General features: G+C 35.7%; 1 protein-coding gene across 3 annotated transcripts in view; it reads right to left on the reverse strand.

The window, feature by feature from the left end:
• Positions 1 to 19,310, reverse strand: part of LOC149802624 (coiled-coil domain-containing protein 57-like) — a 73,468-nt gene that overhangs the window by 36,040 nt on the left and 18,118 nt on the right. For all 3 annotated transcript variants that reach the window (XM_089951942.1, XM_089951944.1, XM_089951943.1), the window contains 7 exons: positions 13,745 to 13,833; positions 12,325 to 12,482; positions 11,516 to 11,590; positions 3,357 to 3,557; positions 1,975 to 2,133; positions 1,167 to 1,329; positions 859 to 993 (listed from right to left, as the gene is read on the reverse strand). In XM_089951942.1, the coding sequence (XP_089808068.1) occupies positions 859 to 993; positions 1,167 to 1,329; positions 1,975 to 2,133; positions 3,357 to 3,557; positions 11,516 to 11,590; positions 12,325 to 12,482; positions 13,745 to 13,833 (980 nt within the window). The remainder of the gene's footprint in view (positions 1 to 858; positions 994 to 1,166; positions 1,330 to 1,974; positions 2,134 to 3,356; positions 3,558 to 11,515; positions 11,591 to 12,324; positions 12,483 to 13,744; positions 13,834 to 19,310) is intronic.

Here is a 19,310-nt window from a genome sequence, read left to right on the forward strand (position 1 = left end):
TTTGGATATGACCTTCCAATTAGGAATAGTAGTAAACTCAAGATTTTCAAGATGGCTTCAATGGTGGCCATACTGAATAACATATTTGTACCATTTAGTAGCAACTAGATAACATAATAAGTCTTCTGGTTAAAACCTAATGTCAACTGGACTTTCCATCTAGGACAGTGATAATATTTTCAATATGTCTTCTATGGTGGTCATACTTGATATCCACCTGACACAGGTTTTATTTAAGAACAGCTAGACACCATAAGAAGACTTCAAGACAGCTTCTGTAGTGGCCATATTCAATGTCATTAGCACCATTTTCATTTAGGACCAACTATACTCTGGGATGAATGTGTATGTAAAGTTTCATGGCAATCCTTCAGGTAGTTTATGAAAAGTAATGATAACAAACTTTATGTATCAAATGAAACTTTTTCATACCACTGTCGAGTTCAGCCTGGGATATTAATATTATGCATGTTCTTATTAACTGATGTACTTACCATATATACACGTTTATAAGTCAAGTCAAACTGCAAACAATATAGATTCTGCTTTGCCGTAACATAATGCATCTGTAGATAAGGGTCTATGTTGATTGTTCTACTGGTTACTCTTAACAAATTGCACATTATGCGCCAGCAGACCTGGGTCTGTACAGGTTGCAGTTGGGCTTGTCTTATAACTGAGTATATACTTACACTGATATTCTTATCCAGTCTGAGTCCATGTTTCTTGAGTGTGGCTAGTGCTTGGATTCTGTCTTTAGATAGCATATACTTACACTGATATTCTTATCCAATTTGATTCCATGTTTCTTGAGTGTGGCTAGTGCTTGGACTCTGTCTTTAGATAGTATATACTTACACTGATATTCTTATCCAATTTGATTCCATGTTTCTTGAGTGTGGCTAGTGCTTGGACTCTGTCTTTAGATAGTACCCTCATCAGCATCTCTTTCTGCTGCAACTCCCTCTCTTTCTCCTTCACTGCGGCTACAGCCTAAACAAACAAACAGTCTTTTATAAGTAAAATATATTTCTCTGAGTATACTAACCTGTCAATAATACATACTGAATTTTATCTATTACACTTGCAATCCACAATCTAAAAGTGACAATATGATTACAGCATTTCATTAGGGTCCATCAGAGATATGTATCACTGTAATATACCTCATCTCTGGCCTTGGTGAGGTTCTTGATGAGTTCCTCAGATTTCTGGTACTGTTGTCTCTCCACATCCTCAAACCTCCTCTGCCAGTCTAGTTCTAACTGTGTCTTGCACCGTTCCAATCCTGCCTCCCGGTCCACTGCTGCACTCAGTTCATTTTTGTACCTGTTATAATTAACAGATTCAAAGCATGAAAATCCACTCAAGAGTTACCTTCTATTCCATTACTGCATCAGTTCCCTCTTCTATCTGTTATAATGAGCATAAAAATACACTCAATTCTAAACCCATCTTCTCGTCTACTGCCATGGGCAGATCCTCTCTCACATGATATATACCAGATTCTGAGCATGAAAGATTCATTCCACTTACTCATCCCTTTTCAATGTTCCAGTAAGTCCATCAAGTCAGCCATCATAACAATTATGACATTTATAATAACAACATCATAAACCAAATTTCCTACTTAACCCATGATTGTTTTATTGAAAAGTCATGGATGACATGAATTGGTAATGTTCAGATTTCAAGTGTTTTTAAGCATTATTAGCTATATCATGCCATGGCTATGGGAGTTAAGTGTCTTTCCCAAGGACACGCCAAGACAGCTACCTTGGGCAGGTATCAAACCTGAGACCTTTGGATTACAAGTCAGATGCTCCACCAACAAAACTACCATGATTCCCCTAATGCTTATCTAAAATTAAGTTAAGTTGGTTTCTGGTATGACAAATTACATTACTGTTTATCATGTAAACAGTTGATTCTGATTGACTGAAATATACTGAACAATGAAAATAATTCTGATACCTCTCTATATCTTCTTTCTTCTGCAGCAACTCTCTTTTGATCTTTGCCTCTGCCTCCCTGAGGTTTTGTACCTCAAGGTCCTTACTGACCTGACCTCTTGATATCTCTACCACCTGCCTCGCCCATTTCTCCTTCACATCTTGCAGTTCTTCCCGAAGCCTGACAGCATATTTTAAAAATAAAAACATTATTAAAACTAGAGTGTAAAGAATAAATCAATTTGGTTCAAAAATAGTAAGACATTCTTGTTTGTGAGATCCAAAAAGAATGTTTTGTTTTCATAAACTAGGCAAATGAAGCACATATCGAACATAATCAAGATATCTTTGAGAATCACACATAACCAAAAGCAAAGCAGTCAATCAAAAAGCTTGCAATAATGTACTCCACTGTGATCAACCGATGAGTGCATCTTAAAGAATATGGAACATCCTTTTTCAATTTTCAGTAATGTTACAACTTTGGTTATATAACTCCACAACTTTTAACTTCGTTAGTTACAACCAAAACTAAAATTTTGAGAACCCTTTTTGTTTCTGGTGTCCAAGAACAATGAGACAAAGATGCTTATTAAATATCACCAATTTTATTGCACTGAAGCTAATGTTTTATCTCACATACTTCTATCTATGTTGAATTATTTAAATCAATATTTATCCTAACTTGCCAATGATAACTTAAAATGATAACTTAAATTTTTTTCAAATTCTTTGATTTTGTAAACTGACACTATCTCTTCTATTAAACTATTAAACTACTAAAATATTTGTCTCTGCCTATATAAAGCAAATGTTTTCAGCAAACTATGTTTCTCTGAGACAATTAACCATTCATAGTAATGATATGAAAGAAGAGTTGCTACCTCTCGAATCCAGCAACTACAGAATGATGACAGATTTTCAACTTTCTCATCTATATACACTATATAAATGAAGGGAAGAAACTCTTCTCAAACCTTCCAATTGCCTCCCCTATGCACCATCAGGTGGCTCCAATTATTTACTAAGTTTAGCTTCAGCAATACCTCCATGAAGATACTTGCATATGTGGAGATTGTTTAATAGAAAAGTGATGAGGTAAGTATTCTCAGAGAAGCATAATTTAATAAACCTCTTTCTCCTTTAATACATTCCACAATAACAATAACATTAGAAGAATAGGCAATGGGAGGAGGCAATGATGCATATTCTACCTCTACCATATCACTCTTCAATAGAATAAAGGTTCTCTTAATGGTATGAGTATAAACCATGGTCCTAATATGATAACAACACTGAACACAAGATGTAGCAGTGCTTCTTTCCAAACATTATTGTGACTTTGGAATGTATTCAAAGCAGAAAGCTATTTACTCAAGGAAAATAGCAATGGTTTATGCTAACTTTTCTATCTGTATATTTTTGTCTTTTTCCAGATCCTGATTGGTCCACTCAAGCTGCCTGATTTTTGTTGTTGCATCTTCCAGTTTGGTCTGGAGCTCCCGGACACTGTTCTGCAAGGCCTGTTCTCGTTCTAAGTATGCTTCCTTCACCTTACTCAGGGCAGCCTCTTTCTCACGACCAAATCTATCCAATTCAGCATGCCTAAAATAAATTTAATGAAACTATTCTAATAAGTCAGCTGACACAAAAATATGATCCATAGATGGAAACCGACGTGTTAAAAAATCCAACAGATAAATTTATTCCCAACGTCTCATAAAAAACTGATAGAAATAATTCTATTGATAATGATATTATGATGATATTCTGACTACCATACTGATGGAATGAATTCATTTTGTCATGAATATCTAATAATTTTTGAGGGTGTATTTTAAAACTGAAGTATAAAATCAGAATTTCCACTCAAATCATGAGCTAAAAGGCTTTTAACAGAGCACCACTACCTACTCTATAAGTAAAGAATGTTTCAAGATAACCAGTGAAATTCCAGAAATAAGCATTTCATTAGTCTGTTGAGTTACCATTCTAACCATATAGACTAATTACACCTATGACCAGTCACAGATTAAAATCTATGCTGCATGTACCTTTCCATTATACACCAATTTACTTAATGAATCATTTGTTGCATTTAATGAATTACTAGAAACTGTATAAAATAATCCTTTTAACAATAAAAATCCAAATTTTATATCAAATATTTCTTTAATGGAGCATGCTTTCTTGGCATGTGCAATTAGATAATGTCATGACATGTAATAAACTTTTTAAAATATATTATAACATCTAGGCCACATAAATGAAGATTCTTCACTACTGCAACCATCATAATGTAACCTATATATAAACAATGCATTTAGAAAAATCATGCTAAAAGATGAAAATGTCAAGTTATTTGCATCAGGAAATTTACTTTATGGTTCATTTTATCTGCATCTTTCATTACTAGAGGAATTAAGTGAATACAAATTGAATTATACAACAAACCAGGAATCGATGATGTTTCATTTTGTCATTTTTAAAAAACTGCACAGAGTCCTTCACTATCTGACAGGACTAAGAAACTCAACAAATATCATAAAAGTTGTACCATTCAATGTTTATTACATGGTAGAAATCATGTTCAAGGAGGTGTGACAGGATGGTGAAGGGAATATTATAGAGTTCACACATAGACATCTCGTAACTCAAGTAAATTAGCCTAATTGATGCTAAAACACCCATTAAGAGTTAATCCTTCCATGCAATGTAACTAAAAAACAAAGCTGATTGATTCAACAGATCATATGACCTTAAACATTTACAATAATTACATAATAAAAAGGCCATATACCAGGAAAGCTGGCAGGGAATTAGAAGACCCCCAATACACATCCGATAAATTTCCTGACGCACACATAAACAGTTTTATGTGAGGTGTTCCTATCACCAAGTGTGAATATCACAAGGTATTGGTGTACAGCTGTAGGAAGGCAGAAGGAACAATTGATGTAAAGGGTATGTAGAGATTATGCATAAGGGAGATAAGTACATACAGGAGTTACAAAAAGAGGATACAATATAGAATAGAAAAAAGAAAGAGAAAGAGTAGGTAAAGTATTGTAGGGACGGTAAGTACAGTTATAAATTTATAATGAGACTGAGAGATGATAGAACTGTGCGCACAGAAACATTCCACAAAATAAACATTTGAATAAAGGAACTTAAGGTAGAAAGAGCAAAGCCAAAAGTTTCAAACATCAGATCATTAAAAGTTAAAATAACATGCTCACATAAATACAACTATATCCCAAAATGTGTTTGATACAGGTCATGTTTGTAACTTTGTATTTAAAGCAAATTATGGAATATAAGAACTGTTTTGAAAATGCATGAAAAGCAAACATGTTAAAAGCTGAACACTGAATCATACAGTATTTTAAGGAATTTTAGCAGCTGTATCCACCAAAAAAGAACAACAGTCCCACACAAGCACTGATGCTATACTGGTTATCCTTTTTTGTTTTAATTGCTGAGTATTGAAATGATCTCTGATATTCTTGGGAAACTCCAACATACCAAATTTGGAAACAAAAAATATTCTAACATGTCTGAGTTAACGTGTTCACAAGATACATGAAAGTGTTGTACTTAATGAACCAAGTATGAAGGATGAAAAATTGATGAACTTGTCTCAGACAATGTCAAGATACACCAACACGCTAAATTTATCATCAGCAACGTTTGTTAAAGAAAAACAATTTTTAAAAGTGGCATCAATCAAGGTGATTATCAGATGTATCCAAAAACCAGTCAACTTCTGACCTTGAACTCTATGTCAGAGTGCTGACTATGAACTTGTTCATTGGAATGCGCTAAATACGAAGTCTAGTCAATTTCACCTGCATGTGTACTAGTGACTTTGTTTTGTAAGTGATGACATGTATAACATGATCCAAAAGTCATATAGGTCTGGTTTTCAAAATGTCTTCACAAAAGTGCAGATATGCTGGTGATCAAATCTATATAATTTTCATTCAGAAACCAATTATATATCATGTGAAATGTTTGAGTAAAATGCCACCATTCATGTAAGAAGAATAGTGATAACAACAGTCTCATAGGGACTGATGTTGTACTGACCAAAATTTCCAGGAATCCAAGGTAAGACCATTTTATCTTTTTAATTGATGCGTATTGAAACCACTTTTAATATTCCTAAGAAATTCAAACATAGCAAAGTTGATAACAAAACTATTTTTTGAGTTAACATATTCACAAGATACAGGAAAGTGCAGGACAAATTTCTTTATCATGCACTCACCTTACTCCTGATATCAAGATATACTCATATGCTGAGTTTGATTAAATCAATAAATAATTATTTTTTGAATAAAGCAAATTTGTTTAGTAAAATATGTTTCTCTTATAATACATACCTGATCATATTGCATTATCTCCAAATCAAGCCCTCCTTAAAAGACAAAATAATGTCTCTTTATCTATATAATCTATTAAAAAATAGGAAACTACTCTTATGAGTTAACTCCCCTTTCTACATGCTAGGTGGCTACTGTAATATTGTGGACACTGCTTGTATTTCATGAGCCAAGATTTTCATGAGGCATTGCTTCTCATGGGAGACTTCAGCATAAGCAGATTATATAACTCCCTTTAACCAAGTGGCTACTAGCACTTGTGGAGTTATGTTTTCCAGACTACAGAGGCAGAAAAAACCTGGTTTGGCCATTATGGATGTTCTCCATATCCTTCAGATGATCTCTGAGAAGATGAATAGTTATTTGTGGATTGCCAAGTGATGACAATCTAGGAATAAAATCAATAAAGACAGAACTGCATTTAGTTTAGGTCCACAGAGTGGGCATTCAGCTTACTCATTCTGCAATCTGAGGAAAGCACTATCAGAAAGCAAGTCTTACATGAAATATGATCGATTGGTGTGAATGACAGGGACATGAACTTGATTAAGCTAAGCCATATCAAAACCCAGGAGAGATTCCCTTTAGGGAATAACACAAGTAAGCCTGGTCAGGATAAATTGATATTCGACAGCAAGTCATAAGGGTACTTGTTTTGTTCAGTATTGTGACATCCATAGGAAAGAATGGGTCCGAAATCATGGACTGGTATCCTTTATTTGACATCAGGGCTAACTTCTTGTCTTCAAAGAGATAGAGAACAGTGTTAGCCATTTAAGAAATTGAGATGGAGAGTGGTACAGTGTCAAAACCCAGCCAATTATAACTCTTGTGATCCTCTCCATAACTTTTGTTTCAGACTTCTTTTTGCACAAGTATCCCTGATAAAAGCCAGACACAAAGTTTCTTTGAACATGTAAGGAACAATGGCAACATATGCAGCTTGAGCAGAGTGGAGGTTTGTATGACTTTCCTGGATATATCTTTTGCTATGACAAGCAGACCAATGATCCAGATTTGTTCCATCACAGAAGGATGATCAAAACTATCTGGCAGTTCATGCCCCTCACCTTTTGGTATCAGGACTAAATGAAGGAAGTCATAGGACACATTCACTTTCAGGTGACTGATATAGTATCAGTGGTCCATGCTTCTGGGTCTAAAAAAGGAGAGATGAAGGTGGGAAATTTGTTGTTCCATCTTGCTGCAAAAAGATCTATCATATGGATGCAGACCTGATTGAATGTGAATGGATTGAGACCACTTTGTATGAAACATTTGTCCTCTCTTTGATAGTGAGTCAGTTAAAATATTGAAGGGGTCCCGAGTGGCTGAGTGGTCTAAAGTGCTCTCCATTAGGGATCACTGCCATCTCACCTCTGTCTGCATGGGTTTGAGTCTCAGATTCAGCTAATGTGGGTATGTGAGAAAGTTTGCCACTAGCTTCTCATTGGTTCGTGGTTCTTCCCGGGGTTTTCCCGGGTTCTTCTTCTTCCACCATTATTACTGGCCGCCATGTATAGCCTATCGTGTGCTGAAAAATGGCGTTAAACCCTACAACAACAACAACAACAAAATATTGACCTGTCCTGGTATGTGGCAGACCTGGATACCGCTGAAAGTAATTCCATATCATGATGAAAAGGTCCAGTGTTCTCATTTCTCCTATTTGAGTAGATCTATTACTACTATTGAATTGTCCAGCAGTATCAGGAATGTATGTGCATGCTTGCATTCCACCTAAGTGTTGGAGGCATTGTGAATAGCTTTCATTTCCAGGTGGATGATGTGAAGAGCCATCTCTAGAAGCTCTGTGTATATGGCTTTCGTACAATCTCCATCACCTGACTTCAAGAGTAAAAGATGAATCTCCTTCTGTAGCGTGTCTGCTTTTAAAGGATCACTTGGGGTTTCCATCATAATGGGGAATGTTGAAAGTGAAGATGGCTGAATGAATGAGATTCTGAGACATTCTAACATGAAATGGATCACCAATAATTATGCAGAAATAAGCTGATCCAAGTCATTGACGGGTGGCAGGAGGTTTGTATTGAGGATGGGGTGATACTTGATTTAGGATTCTCAAACCTCATGGACAGAGTTAAAGGCCTATCTCCAGTGGGATTCCGATTCAATTCTTCCTGTTCAGTTGTACATAATCTCGACAACAAAGCCTTATTAATGTGTGATTACAACTCTTGGTTGTAACTGTCTATCATTCTGACAGCATTATGATTCTGCACTGTTTTTGTATCTTCGTTATAGGTAGATGAGGTATCTTGACATCTCCACATGAGATTCATTAGTGATTCAGATGTGGGGCTTAAACTGAGCACTTGCTGCCAAGATGAAATTGACAGTGCCCTCTTTTTGCAGCCCATGAGGTGTACCTTAATAATGTCAGACCATGTATTCTCAGACCATATGCCACACACTTTACAAGTGTGTGTTGAAGAGCACTTGATACAAAGAAGGCATGTTTCATAGATGTTGTCCACAACTTTGAATTGCTGGCATTTAGTACACTTTGTAGTCTCTGAAATGAAGGGAATAAATCAGCAAGTGCATACAACAAATATAAGTAAATGCCACTTGCCATATAAAAATTGAGTTATAAATAAAATAAATGCAATAACACAGTGCCCGGGAAATCCCACCAGTGCTTGGGAAATCCCACCAGTGCAAACAATGTATGTTATTGCTCAAAGTCTATGGTGACAAGCAAAAGTTGTAAGATAATGTCAAAATATCTATGTACCACCCAAAATAAAGGGTGGATGATGAAATTTAAGTACAAGATTAAATGGCTGACATCTCTACAGCATGAGAGCAAAAGTGAAAACTTATAACATCCTGCTATAATGGAAACCACCTGGCAAGTAGAAAGAGGGGTTAATTCTTTATGTCTATATAATATACTGATGGAAAGACATTTTTTCTCTTTCCAGGGGAGCTGATTCAGAGGTAATAGAGAAAACTATTCTAATGTAATGTGATTGGCTAATGAATTTGATGGAAAAAGAAACAACATTTATTTAAGAGGTAGCATTCAAAATATTCATTAAATATCGCCAAAAACTGGATAAAAGGTCTTTTAGCTAAAAACCAATGTCAAAAACACTATCTTTTAAGGAAAAGAAGTGATAATAATATTGGGACCAATTTCATTTATGTCCAAATAGACAAAAGAACCTATGAGTGAAAATCCATACTGACATGAACATCCATTAAGATGAAGTATCAACAACAAAATCTGATCTCAGACCAGCACCATTTTCATTCAGAACAAATTAGATATTATAAGATGTATTCTGGTGATGATTCCATGTTAATATGAACAGGATAAGCAGTGATAACAAGATTTCCAGTGGCGTAAGATCTGAACCAATTTCAATTGGGACCAATAGATACTGTAAAAAGACTTACAGTGAAAACCATTTTCAATTAGGACCAACAGATATTGTAAAAAGACTTACAGTGAAAACCAATTTCAATTAGGACCAATATATATTGTAAAAAGACTTACAGTGAAAACCAATTTCAGTTAGGACCAATAGATTATGTAAAAAGACTTACAGTGAAAACCAATTTCAATTAGGACCAATAGATATTGTAAAAAGACTTACAGTGAAAACCAATTTCAATTAGGACCAATAGATATTGTAAAAAGACTTACAGTGAAAACCAATTTCAGTTAGGACCAATAGATATTGTAAAAAGACTTACAGTGAAAACCAATTTCAATTAGAACCAATAGATATTGTAAAAAGACTTACAGTGAAAACCAATTTCAATTAGGACCACTAGATATTGTAAAAAGACTTACAATGAAAACCAAATGTCAACATAATCATACATTCTGAGGAGAAGCAATATTTTCAAAATGGACACAGTGAGGGCCATACTTTACATAAGATCAGCATTGTTTTTCCTGGGGATCAACAAGACACCATGAGAAGTCTTTTGGTGAAAATTCCATGTCAATATGACAATCCATTCAGAAGGAGTAGTGACAACAAAATTTTCAAGATCTTAACCAAAGTGACCATCCTAGATGTCAGATTGGCATCATTTTCATTCTGGACCAACTGGACAAGATAAAAAGTCTTCTGGTAAAAACCCCACATCAATAAAACTTGAGGTTTTGAAGGAAAAGAGATAATAATATTTTCAAAATGGCTACCATGTTAGCAATATTGCATATCAGATTGGCACCATATTCCTTGATGACCAACTAGACAAGTTACTTGAATGAATAACTAACAACTTAATTGATATAAGAATGAATATCTAACAACTCAATATATATTTTAATGAATATCTAACAACTCAATAGATATCTGAATCAATATCGAACAACTCAATAGTTATTTAAATGAATAACTAACAACTCGATATATATTTGAATGAATATCTAACAACTCAATATATATTTGAATGAATATCTAAATACTCAATAGATATTTGAATGAATATCTAACAACTCAATAGATATAAGAATGAATATCTAACAACTCAATGGATAAATTAATGTAATTCTAACAACTCAATAGATATTTGAATGAATATCTAACAACTCAATCGACAGATGAATGTATATCTATTAACTCAATGAATAAATGAATGTATATGTACCAACTCAACAGATATAAGAATGAATATTTGACAACTCGGTGGATATAAAAATGTATATCTAATAGCTCAATAGACATTTGAATATATATGTAACACATCAATAGATAATCCATGTTGATATTAACTTGGTTTGTAATGTACTCACCCACAATGAGTACATGTGTAGGAATTTCTGCTTACTTTTGACAGTCAGTTCTTTTAAAGCATAACATCTGGTTTAACACACAATATATGAGATGTGTGCTTTTCAGTCAGGTAAACAGACTGATATGTGCAATATGTGCAAGGATGGAAGTGCTTTGACAAAGAAAGCGTTTAACAACTAAACTTGATTCAGATTATACTGTGAATGAAGAAATACAGATTGTCTGAAAAATACACCATTACACCAAAAAATGCTACAATATTGTTAGCAAAGGAAAAACATAACAAGTCATGAACTTAAGAGTTTTAGTACAGATAAGAGGATAGTAAATTTTGGTGGATGGATCATTTAAATAAAACATGGGGCTGGTGTACAACTTACTGCATTAATGACCTTACTTTCTTTGAAACTCTTCCTGCATCCTTTTCTTCTCCACCTCTTCCTGTTGAAGGCGGTTTTTTAGATCATTTATGCTGTAAAACATGATAAATACTGTACATTCTCAGGCTTAACACAAGTTACAAATATTCTGAGATTAAAAATCAGTATTTTAAATTGCAACTTAATAGATGTATTTAGCGTTATGATTTAAGAGCCAAAGTTCATAGCCTTGGCCACAGATTATGATATACAAAAAGACAAATGACGAGCATTCTAGACTTTAGTGCCTAACCCTAACTTTCCCACCCAAAAATAGAATCCCTACTAAACATGCACACACACACACAGACAGACACACACACATAGACACAGACACACACACACAGTTTCATTTTGCTGGGTTGAGCACCATTTTTCAGCATATGATAGACTATACATGGCGGCCAGTATATTTGGTCCAGAATGAACCCCAAAAGATCTGGGAAGCAACCACCAACCCATGGGAAGCTATCAGCAAACTTTCTCATATGCATACGCTGGCTGAGCTGAGATTCAAACCCACATGGACAGTGATTAGATCTGAGTGATCTATTAGGGCAACCACCTCAGACCACAACTGCATATATGCAATATTTTGAATATTCATTATCTCTTTCTAAAATCATATAATGAAAACAACTGGGGGTTGGGCAGGGGGGAAGAATGGACAACTGATAAAAGTACAAAATAAAATTCTGCATTGCTTTGCAATCATTACTAAAAACTGCAAGATCTTCTAAAAATGTAAGAAAGCAAAACAAAAGAAAGACAGAAAAGACATCATTACCAAGCATCTTTCATGGCTTTTAGGTCTGCCAATTCCCATTCCTTTTCCTTCAGGAGTTTTTCCAGAGTTTTCTTGTTGGTCTCTACGTGTTCAAATTCCTTATGATTCTTCTCATGAGCTGTTTTCACCAGATCCAGCTCTTTTCCAAGGAGTTTGGCCTGTGTACATGTGAGAAAAAGAACTGTATTAAGCACATGATATTAGAGTTGACATTTATTAAACAAACTGAGTGATACTGCATCCCATCAAAATCTTTCATAAGTGTCTAGAAAAATTTACAAAATTTCACTATGTCTATTCAGTACAAGTCAGATAAGTACAAAGGCTTTGCATTGCATAATGCAATTCTTAGCTGGTACTGTCAGTTGTTGTGCTATAATCTGGTATAAGATTTTGACAAAATTACTAAACTTCTGAGTATTATAACACAAACAGTTATGTTAACATTTCCATCCATCATTTAGGACATACCCATCATTCTTAATTTCTTAAGATGAAAGGCCCATACAAAAGATATATTTCATCCAAAAGTCTGTTTACTCAACAAAAATTAGATGTAAATTTTAATTAGGTTTTAAAATCAGTATCCAAACCAGCAAAAATCATACAGTGAGGTAGCAACTGACATTCAATTCCAACCACTGTCTACACTCACTATGGGGCCCCGAGTGGCCGAGTAGTCTAAAGTGCTCTCCGTTACGGATCACTGCCATCTCACCTCTGTCTGCATGGGTTTGAGTCTAGGATTCGGCCAATTTGGGTATGTGAGAAAGCTTGCCAGTAGCTTCTCGTAGGTCGGTGGTTCTTCCTGGGGTTTTCCCAGGTTCTTCCTCCACCATTAATACTGGCTGCCATGCATAGCCTATCATGTGCTGAAAAATGGTGTTAAACCTCACAACAACAACAATCTACACTCACTAGAATGATGTGGTTTACACAGCCATCCTAACTTAATGCCACCATATTGCCCAGAATGGATTTCCAGACTACATAAGTCCCATGTCATAATGCCACTCTCACATATCACTATTAAACCATCCTACAATCGGAACAAGTACATCATTTTCTACTTCCTTTATTATAATGACAAGTTGTTCATGCAAGGCATCAATATCCCATCTGTCATTTAATAATTTTTTTCAACAGTAAATTCTGTTTTGCAAAGTCATCACATTTTTTGGCTACCACTGTGATGCTGAAAAGAAATAAGTTACGTGGAAATACAGAAATCATACAAATACCCTGCAAATCTTGAGATTACATATGATGCTGAAATGACACAAGCAAAATAAACTGCATGTCTAATTTCATGCCAGCACATTCAATGAATTTTTATCCTTCAATTAGATTGTAAGTTATAACATATCTGAATTTTAGGGGACATTCCTGCTGCATGCATAAAATAAATATACTTATTTACCTTCAGTTCATACTCAAGTACTTTGGTGCTCATTTCATCAGCCTTGACACGAAATTCATGTTCTCTCTTTTTCATGGCCTCTTCAAAACCTGAATGAAACAAGAGGCCCAACTGGGCCCAACATTGCTTATATATTTTTATAACTTAACAGTTGACCATTTCATTAAACAGGGTTATGTAGAATTGCAAGAACTGAACCCAACGTAAGCTATCTCCCACCCAAACTTTACAATATGCTGATTTTACCACCTTAATGAATGCCTGATAAAAATTGTTTCAATGATAAAAGCATAACTGGCATGCAAAGTCTGTTGCTCATAATCAAATTTATCCAAGATCTCAATAATATAAACCTAGTGGTATTTAATACAAAGTTTATACGAAATTATATGAGAAGCAAAGTCAATAGTCCTAAGTGGTAACAAGCAGCCAATCTGACATTAGATTATTTCATTAATATGCACAAGTCTTAAACATTATAGAACTGTAAAAGGTTACTTCCTTGCTCTGGGTAATTCATTATCATGAGAAGTTTCTAATACTCAAAGCATAAATATCTTAAGTCACTTATGCTCTGAGCATTGGAAACTTCTAATGATCATTACAGATCCTGTCAAAATGAACAAGATGCAAGATAATCTCATAAATACGAACAAGACTCACTCATAATAAAACTCATCAAACATCTTCACTAACCTAATTACCAAGTTTGATTACAATCATAACATAAATTACCCAACTAGTAGGAAGCTATGCCAAGTAGATGCATAATGTCTTCAGTAATATGTGTAAACCTTGCTGATAACAAAACTCATCAAATATCGACACAATATAAGCCTATTTACCAGGTCTGATGAAAATCTGATCAGAAATAGTCAATAAAGTGCTGTGAGAAAAAAAATCCTGGTGCAAGATCATGTCATTAATACACATGGACTTCTAGTTTATAACTGTGCAATATCACCTCATTAATATACATTAGTTCTTGTTATAATAAAACTCATGTGAGACTATGGTTGCATAAGCCTATATTCCTAGATTGATAAAAATTGATTTAAAAAATACATTTACAAGAGTACTCTAGTAACAAGTCCAGTCAATCAGATATAAGATCACCTCATTAATATGCATGGTATGATATAAACCAAATATTCCAAGTCTGACCAGAAACAAGTCAGAAAGTAGTTTTTTTAAAAATAGTAAATTATATTTCTTTGAGAATATTTACCCAATCACATTAACATTAGGAAAATAATCTCTCACACCTCCTGAATCCAGCCCTTCTGAAAAAAGCATAAAATTAGTCCTTCCATCAATAAACCATAGACAAAGAGAAGAAACTCTTACCAATTAGTTCTCCTTACCACCATTATCAACTAAAAAGCTTGCATTTGTGGGAAAGTGTGGTATGGTTTTATAGTCATGTGATCAGGTAAGTATTCTTGCAGAAACATAACTTAAAAAAATCTCTTTTCTCCTCTGAATATATTTCACATTCACATTAAAGTTAGGGGAATAGGTAAGAAGAGGAAATGCTGAAGATCCTACTTCTACCATTGACACCCTCTGAGGGAAGAATGGCTGGATTCTCTATATAAAGGCTGACTTGCTCTGCTAACATGACAGCAACACAACCAACAGTCATATAACCTTTGATGACCATACATGGCGAAGAAGAAAATAATTAATTCTTCTTACTAATTAAAAAATTCCAAGAAAATCCAGCAAAAGCACAAAACTCACACCCATGAGAAGATTGTCCAGACATCAACTGAAGTGGTTATCTGGGCTGCAGTCACCTGACCAATCAGATTCTTTGCCTCTGTGAAGCTAAAGATTTAAATGAAAGCTTAAGAAGGCTGCATGTCTATGCCAATCAACAGTTTTTATTATGTGTTGAATTAAAATGTTATTTTGGAATGCAGGGTTTGTTCATAACACAATAATCCCATGAGCTAACATTTGATGGGGCGTATCTGATCTTCTGAGACTTTAGAGAATGCAATGCATATTACAAACTTCAGCCATGACGATAGGACTTGATGGGTTATATCTTTTCTGGCCTTCACCATGACTCTTCTTATGCACTTCAAGTAATGCTTGCAAGCACGGACATCTCAAACAAAGAGAGAAGCATATGAACACTCGCTGATAGCAATCTATTCTTAGCTAAAAGGCCTGGTTGCATTGTAACACCATTTCAACCATCCAAACTGAACTGAGTCCATTAAAAGCACATGCAAACCACTCACTCGGCATGCCAAAGCTAATGCTATAACAGAAAGCATGTCCTGCATTATAGCAGTTTCAACAAAGTTGTGGCTAAAGGCTGAAACTGATCTGAGTTGAGCCATGAAAAACCATGGAAGATTTTATTGATGAAAACAGCATGAGGTTTACGAGATTTTCTCCATAACTGGTTGTTAAAATATCTTTCTTTTGCAAGGCTCTTCTTACAAAAGCCAGGCATGGAAGGGAAGCCTGTTTGGACAAGTACAAAACATCTGAGACTGCAGCTGTTTCAACAGTTTTGGCCTTGCCAGGATATTCAATTTCTAGATTGAGCAGATCATTCACACAGGACTGTCCCACCTGAGCAAGGCTATAAAAATCACTTGCAACTCTGATACCTTTCTGTACCAAAACCTTGGGGGTTCGGGGTAGGACAAGCATATGCCCAATTGCCTTTCAGTGGACTGATGGTAAATCAACAATCCAGGCCTCTGTATCTGGGATGAGAGAGACAAAGCCAGGCAACCACATCACAAAATGGTCTATCACTGGACACCTCCAAAAGCACACAAATCTGATGAAAGACACAATGATGGACAGGATGATGCCCCTTCTTGACAGTGAGCTGGCCAGAACATTCAGCCTGCTGGGAGTATTACCTGATCTAAATCGTTATCTTTAGCTGGCAGCACCTTGGCAGAAACCTCCAACCTGAATGCATCAGTTGGGGGATTTAAGCAATTTCACAATTTTCAGCTTATCCAAATCTAATTGCATGTCTGCAATGAAAGGGGAAAATGAAAGGGGAGGGATAAATAAAATATGAAGCCATTCTGAAAAAACTTGAATTGCCCATTCATTTTACGAAAATGGTTTGATCAAACTGGTGAAAATGAGCAAGCCTGGCACCAGCTGAAATGCTGTCTGCAGATAGTCAGGGTGATGAGTCTATGATGGTTGTTGGGAGGCTTGGGGAAAGAGAGACCCAGTTTCTTACCCCCATTACTGAAATGCCTACTTAAAATGAGATCTGTTGTTGCCTGAATAATGACTGAGGTCAAAAGTGTTGTTCTTGGGCCTCTTATCTCCCTGATGATGCTGATCTCTCAATGAAGGCTGAGACTGATTGGGCCTGAACATAGGTACAGGTGGCAAGACAAGTTGGAGAGGCAGTTTCTATGCTGCATGCCTCCACCCTTCCTGTATCCTACTGCCAAAGAGTAACAGTGGCCTGAAGCATCTAGAATGAAGAGCCAAGGAATGACGTTACTTACCTGGTGATTAATTAAGACAGGCATCTTGTATCATTAAATATAAGGTAACTGAAGCCATCTGGGTATCAGCCACAGAATGTTGTGCAGATCTGTTTATGACCTTGGCAATCCTGGCAAATGTTTCCACAGTGTTACAAATAAGCTTAGATGTGGCATGTAAAACATTCTTATCCATCTATTAAGACAGCTTGGTCATCATCTTCATCACAGCATTGTTTTTATCTATCAGAAGCAAAGTGGTAAATGTGTCCAAATGCATTTGAGACCAGCATGATGAAAATATCACTGGGAATTGCCTAGATCATGGATCTCATCTGACACAGGTGATCTGATATTTCCCTCATCTTCACCAACTGTACCAGTTCTTAACAGAAGGAGGGATGTTTGTTCTTGTCTTCCAAGTCCACTGAAGCTTTCACCATATAGGCATGGCTTGCATTTGGCACTGGTGGTCACTTTGAAGTTGGCAACACAAGATATTTCCTTGACAGCTGCTTTAAATACCATTCCATTATGGGATCCAAGTATACTAAGTATACTGAGGCACTAATGAGGCATCTCTAAATGTGTCAGGGTATCTCAACAATGGATAAGCCACAAACAAGTGCGACATTTTATTCTGCCAGTATGGATGGCAAAAGAGGGTGCTGGACAGATAAGACAGGGTGTTGGGCAGACAAGACAGGGTGTTGAAAGTCAATTCAGTTGCCAGCTTGATGGTATGCACAGCTGATGGCTGGACTGTCAGCTCTAAAACCACACATGCAGAATGTGCAGCAAAATAGATGGATCCATCAAACTAATCCCTGTATTGTTCCACACACATCAGAACTGTCAGCCAGTATGTGGTTTGACTTGCCCCAGCAATGAATCTCTAGTCACAAAGACAGTAGGTACAGCTGAACTGTTCATCGCAGCCAGAGTATCATTGAAAGGATGGTGATAAGTATCATCAAGATTTAACAACAAATACCCCATGTGCACCAGACCTACAAGTCCAAATGCCATGCTAAGTCATGTATGAGGACTTACTCCCACAGGGCTCTTTAGATAAGGACACTACCCCATTACCCAATTAGAGGTTTGTTACAGATATATAGGAAAAAATTGTTCTAAGGTCACCAACTCTGTTGTCGCTTCCTGTACCATACAGTGTATCTGTGACACCAATCTGATTGATGTAATCAACACAGTCTGCATCAGATGCATATTTATTGTGTGTGTGTGGGGGGGACCATGACATCTACCACTACTAATGCAATTAATGCCACCTTTGGGTGAATGCTCAAAATGTTGCAATCTGTCCAAAACTTTAGAAATTTCTCCTTGCTATTGATGCTATAACATAACACAGTGGACCAGATGCCTTCTGACCATAATGTACAAACATTGCAGGTTATGCATGATGAACATTTTGTGTAACCAAGACACACATCACATGTCTTCATTAGCTATAAATTTCTGGCACTTACTGTATTTAATTGTCTTTGTTCAATTTAAATATAAAAAATGACAACACTCATTAAAACAAACAAAAAATGTAGACCCTGAACATGAATTAAACAACCAACATGTACCAACAATATAATATTAAAACACATGGTCAGAATAAATGAAATCTACAACTGTGAAAAAAACCCACACAAATATTACTCAAATAAAAAATAATTATTGCAACATAAAGAAACTACATTAATACAAACTATTATATGGACTTTCCTGTTGATGGGTAGCCACTTAGCAATGATATGGGGAGATAATTGACAAGAGTTTCTTCCTTTTCACTATTTGTCATACAGATGGAAAACTTTTTATCATCTTTCCAAAAGGGCTGGATACTGAGGCAGCAAAGTTTATTTTCTTAACTTTAATGTGATCCAGGAATGGAATGTATTCAAAGAAGAATTATGGTCTCCATAGTGTTAACAAGCTCAGTGAATCAGATGCAAGCTCACTTCATCAATGTATGAATCTCTCTCATTATCGAACATGCTAGGGATCTTGATGTTACAAGCCCACACTTCAAGTTTGATCAAACTGTGATAACAAACATGGCATCT

The sequence above is a fragment of the Sinohyriopsis cumingii genome, chromosome 3, assembly GCF_028554795.1.
Source record: "Sinohyriopsis cumingii isolate HCF-2022 chromosome 3, ASM2855479v2, whole genome shotgun sequence".
NCBI classification, from domain to species: domain Eukaryota; kingdom Metazoa; phylum Mollusca; class Bivalvia; order Unionida; family Unionidae; genus Sinohyriopsis; species Sinohyriopsis cumingii.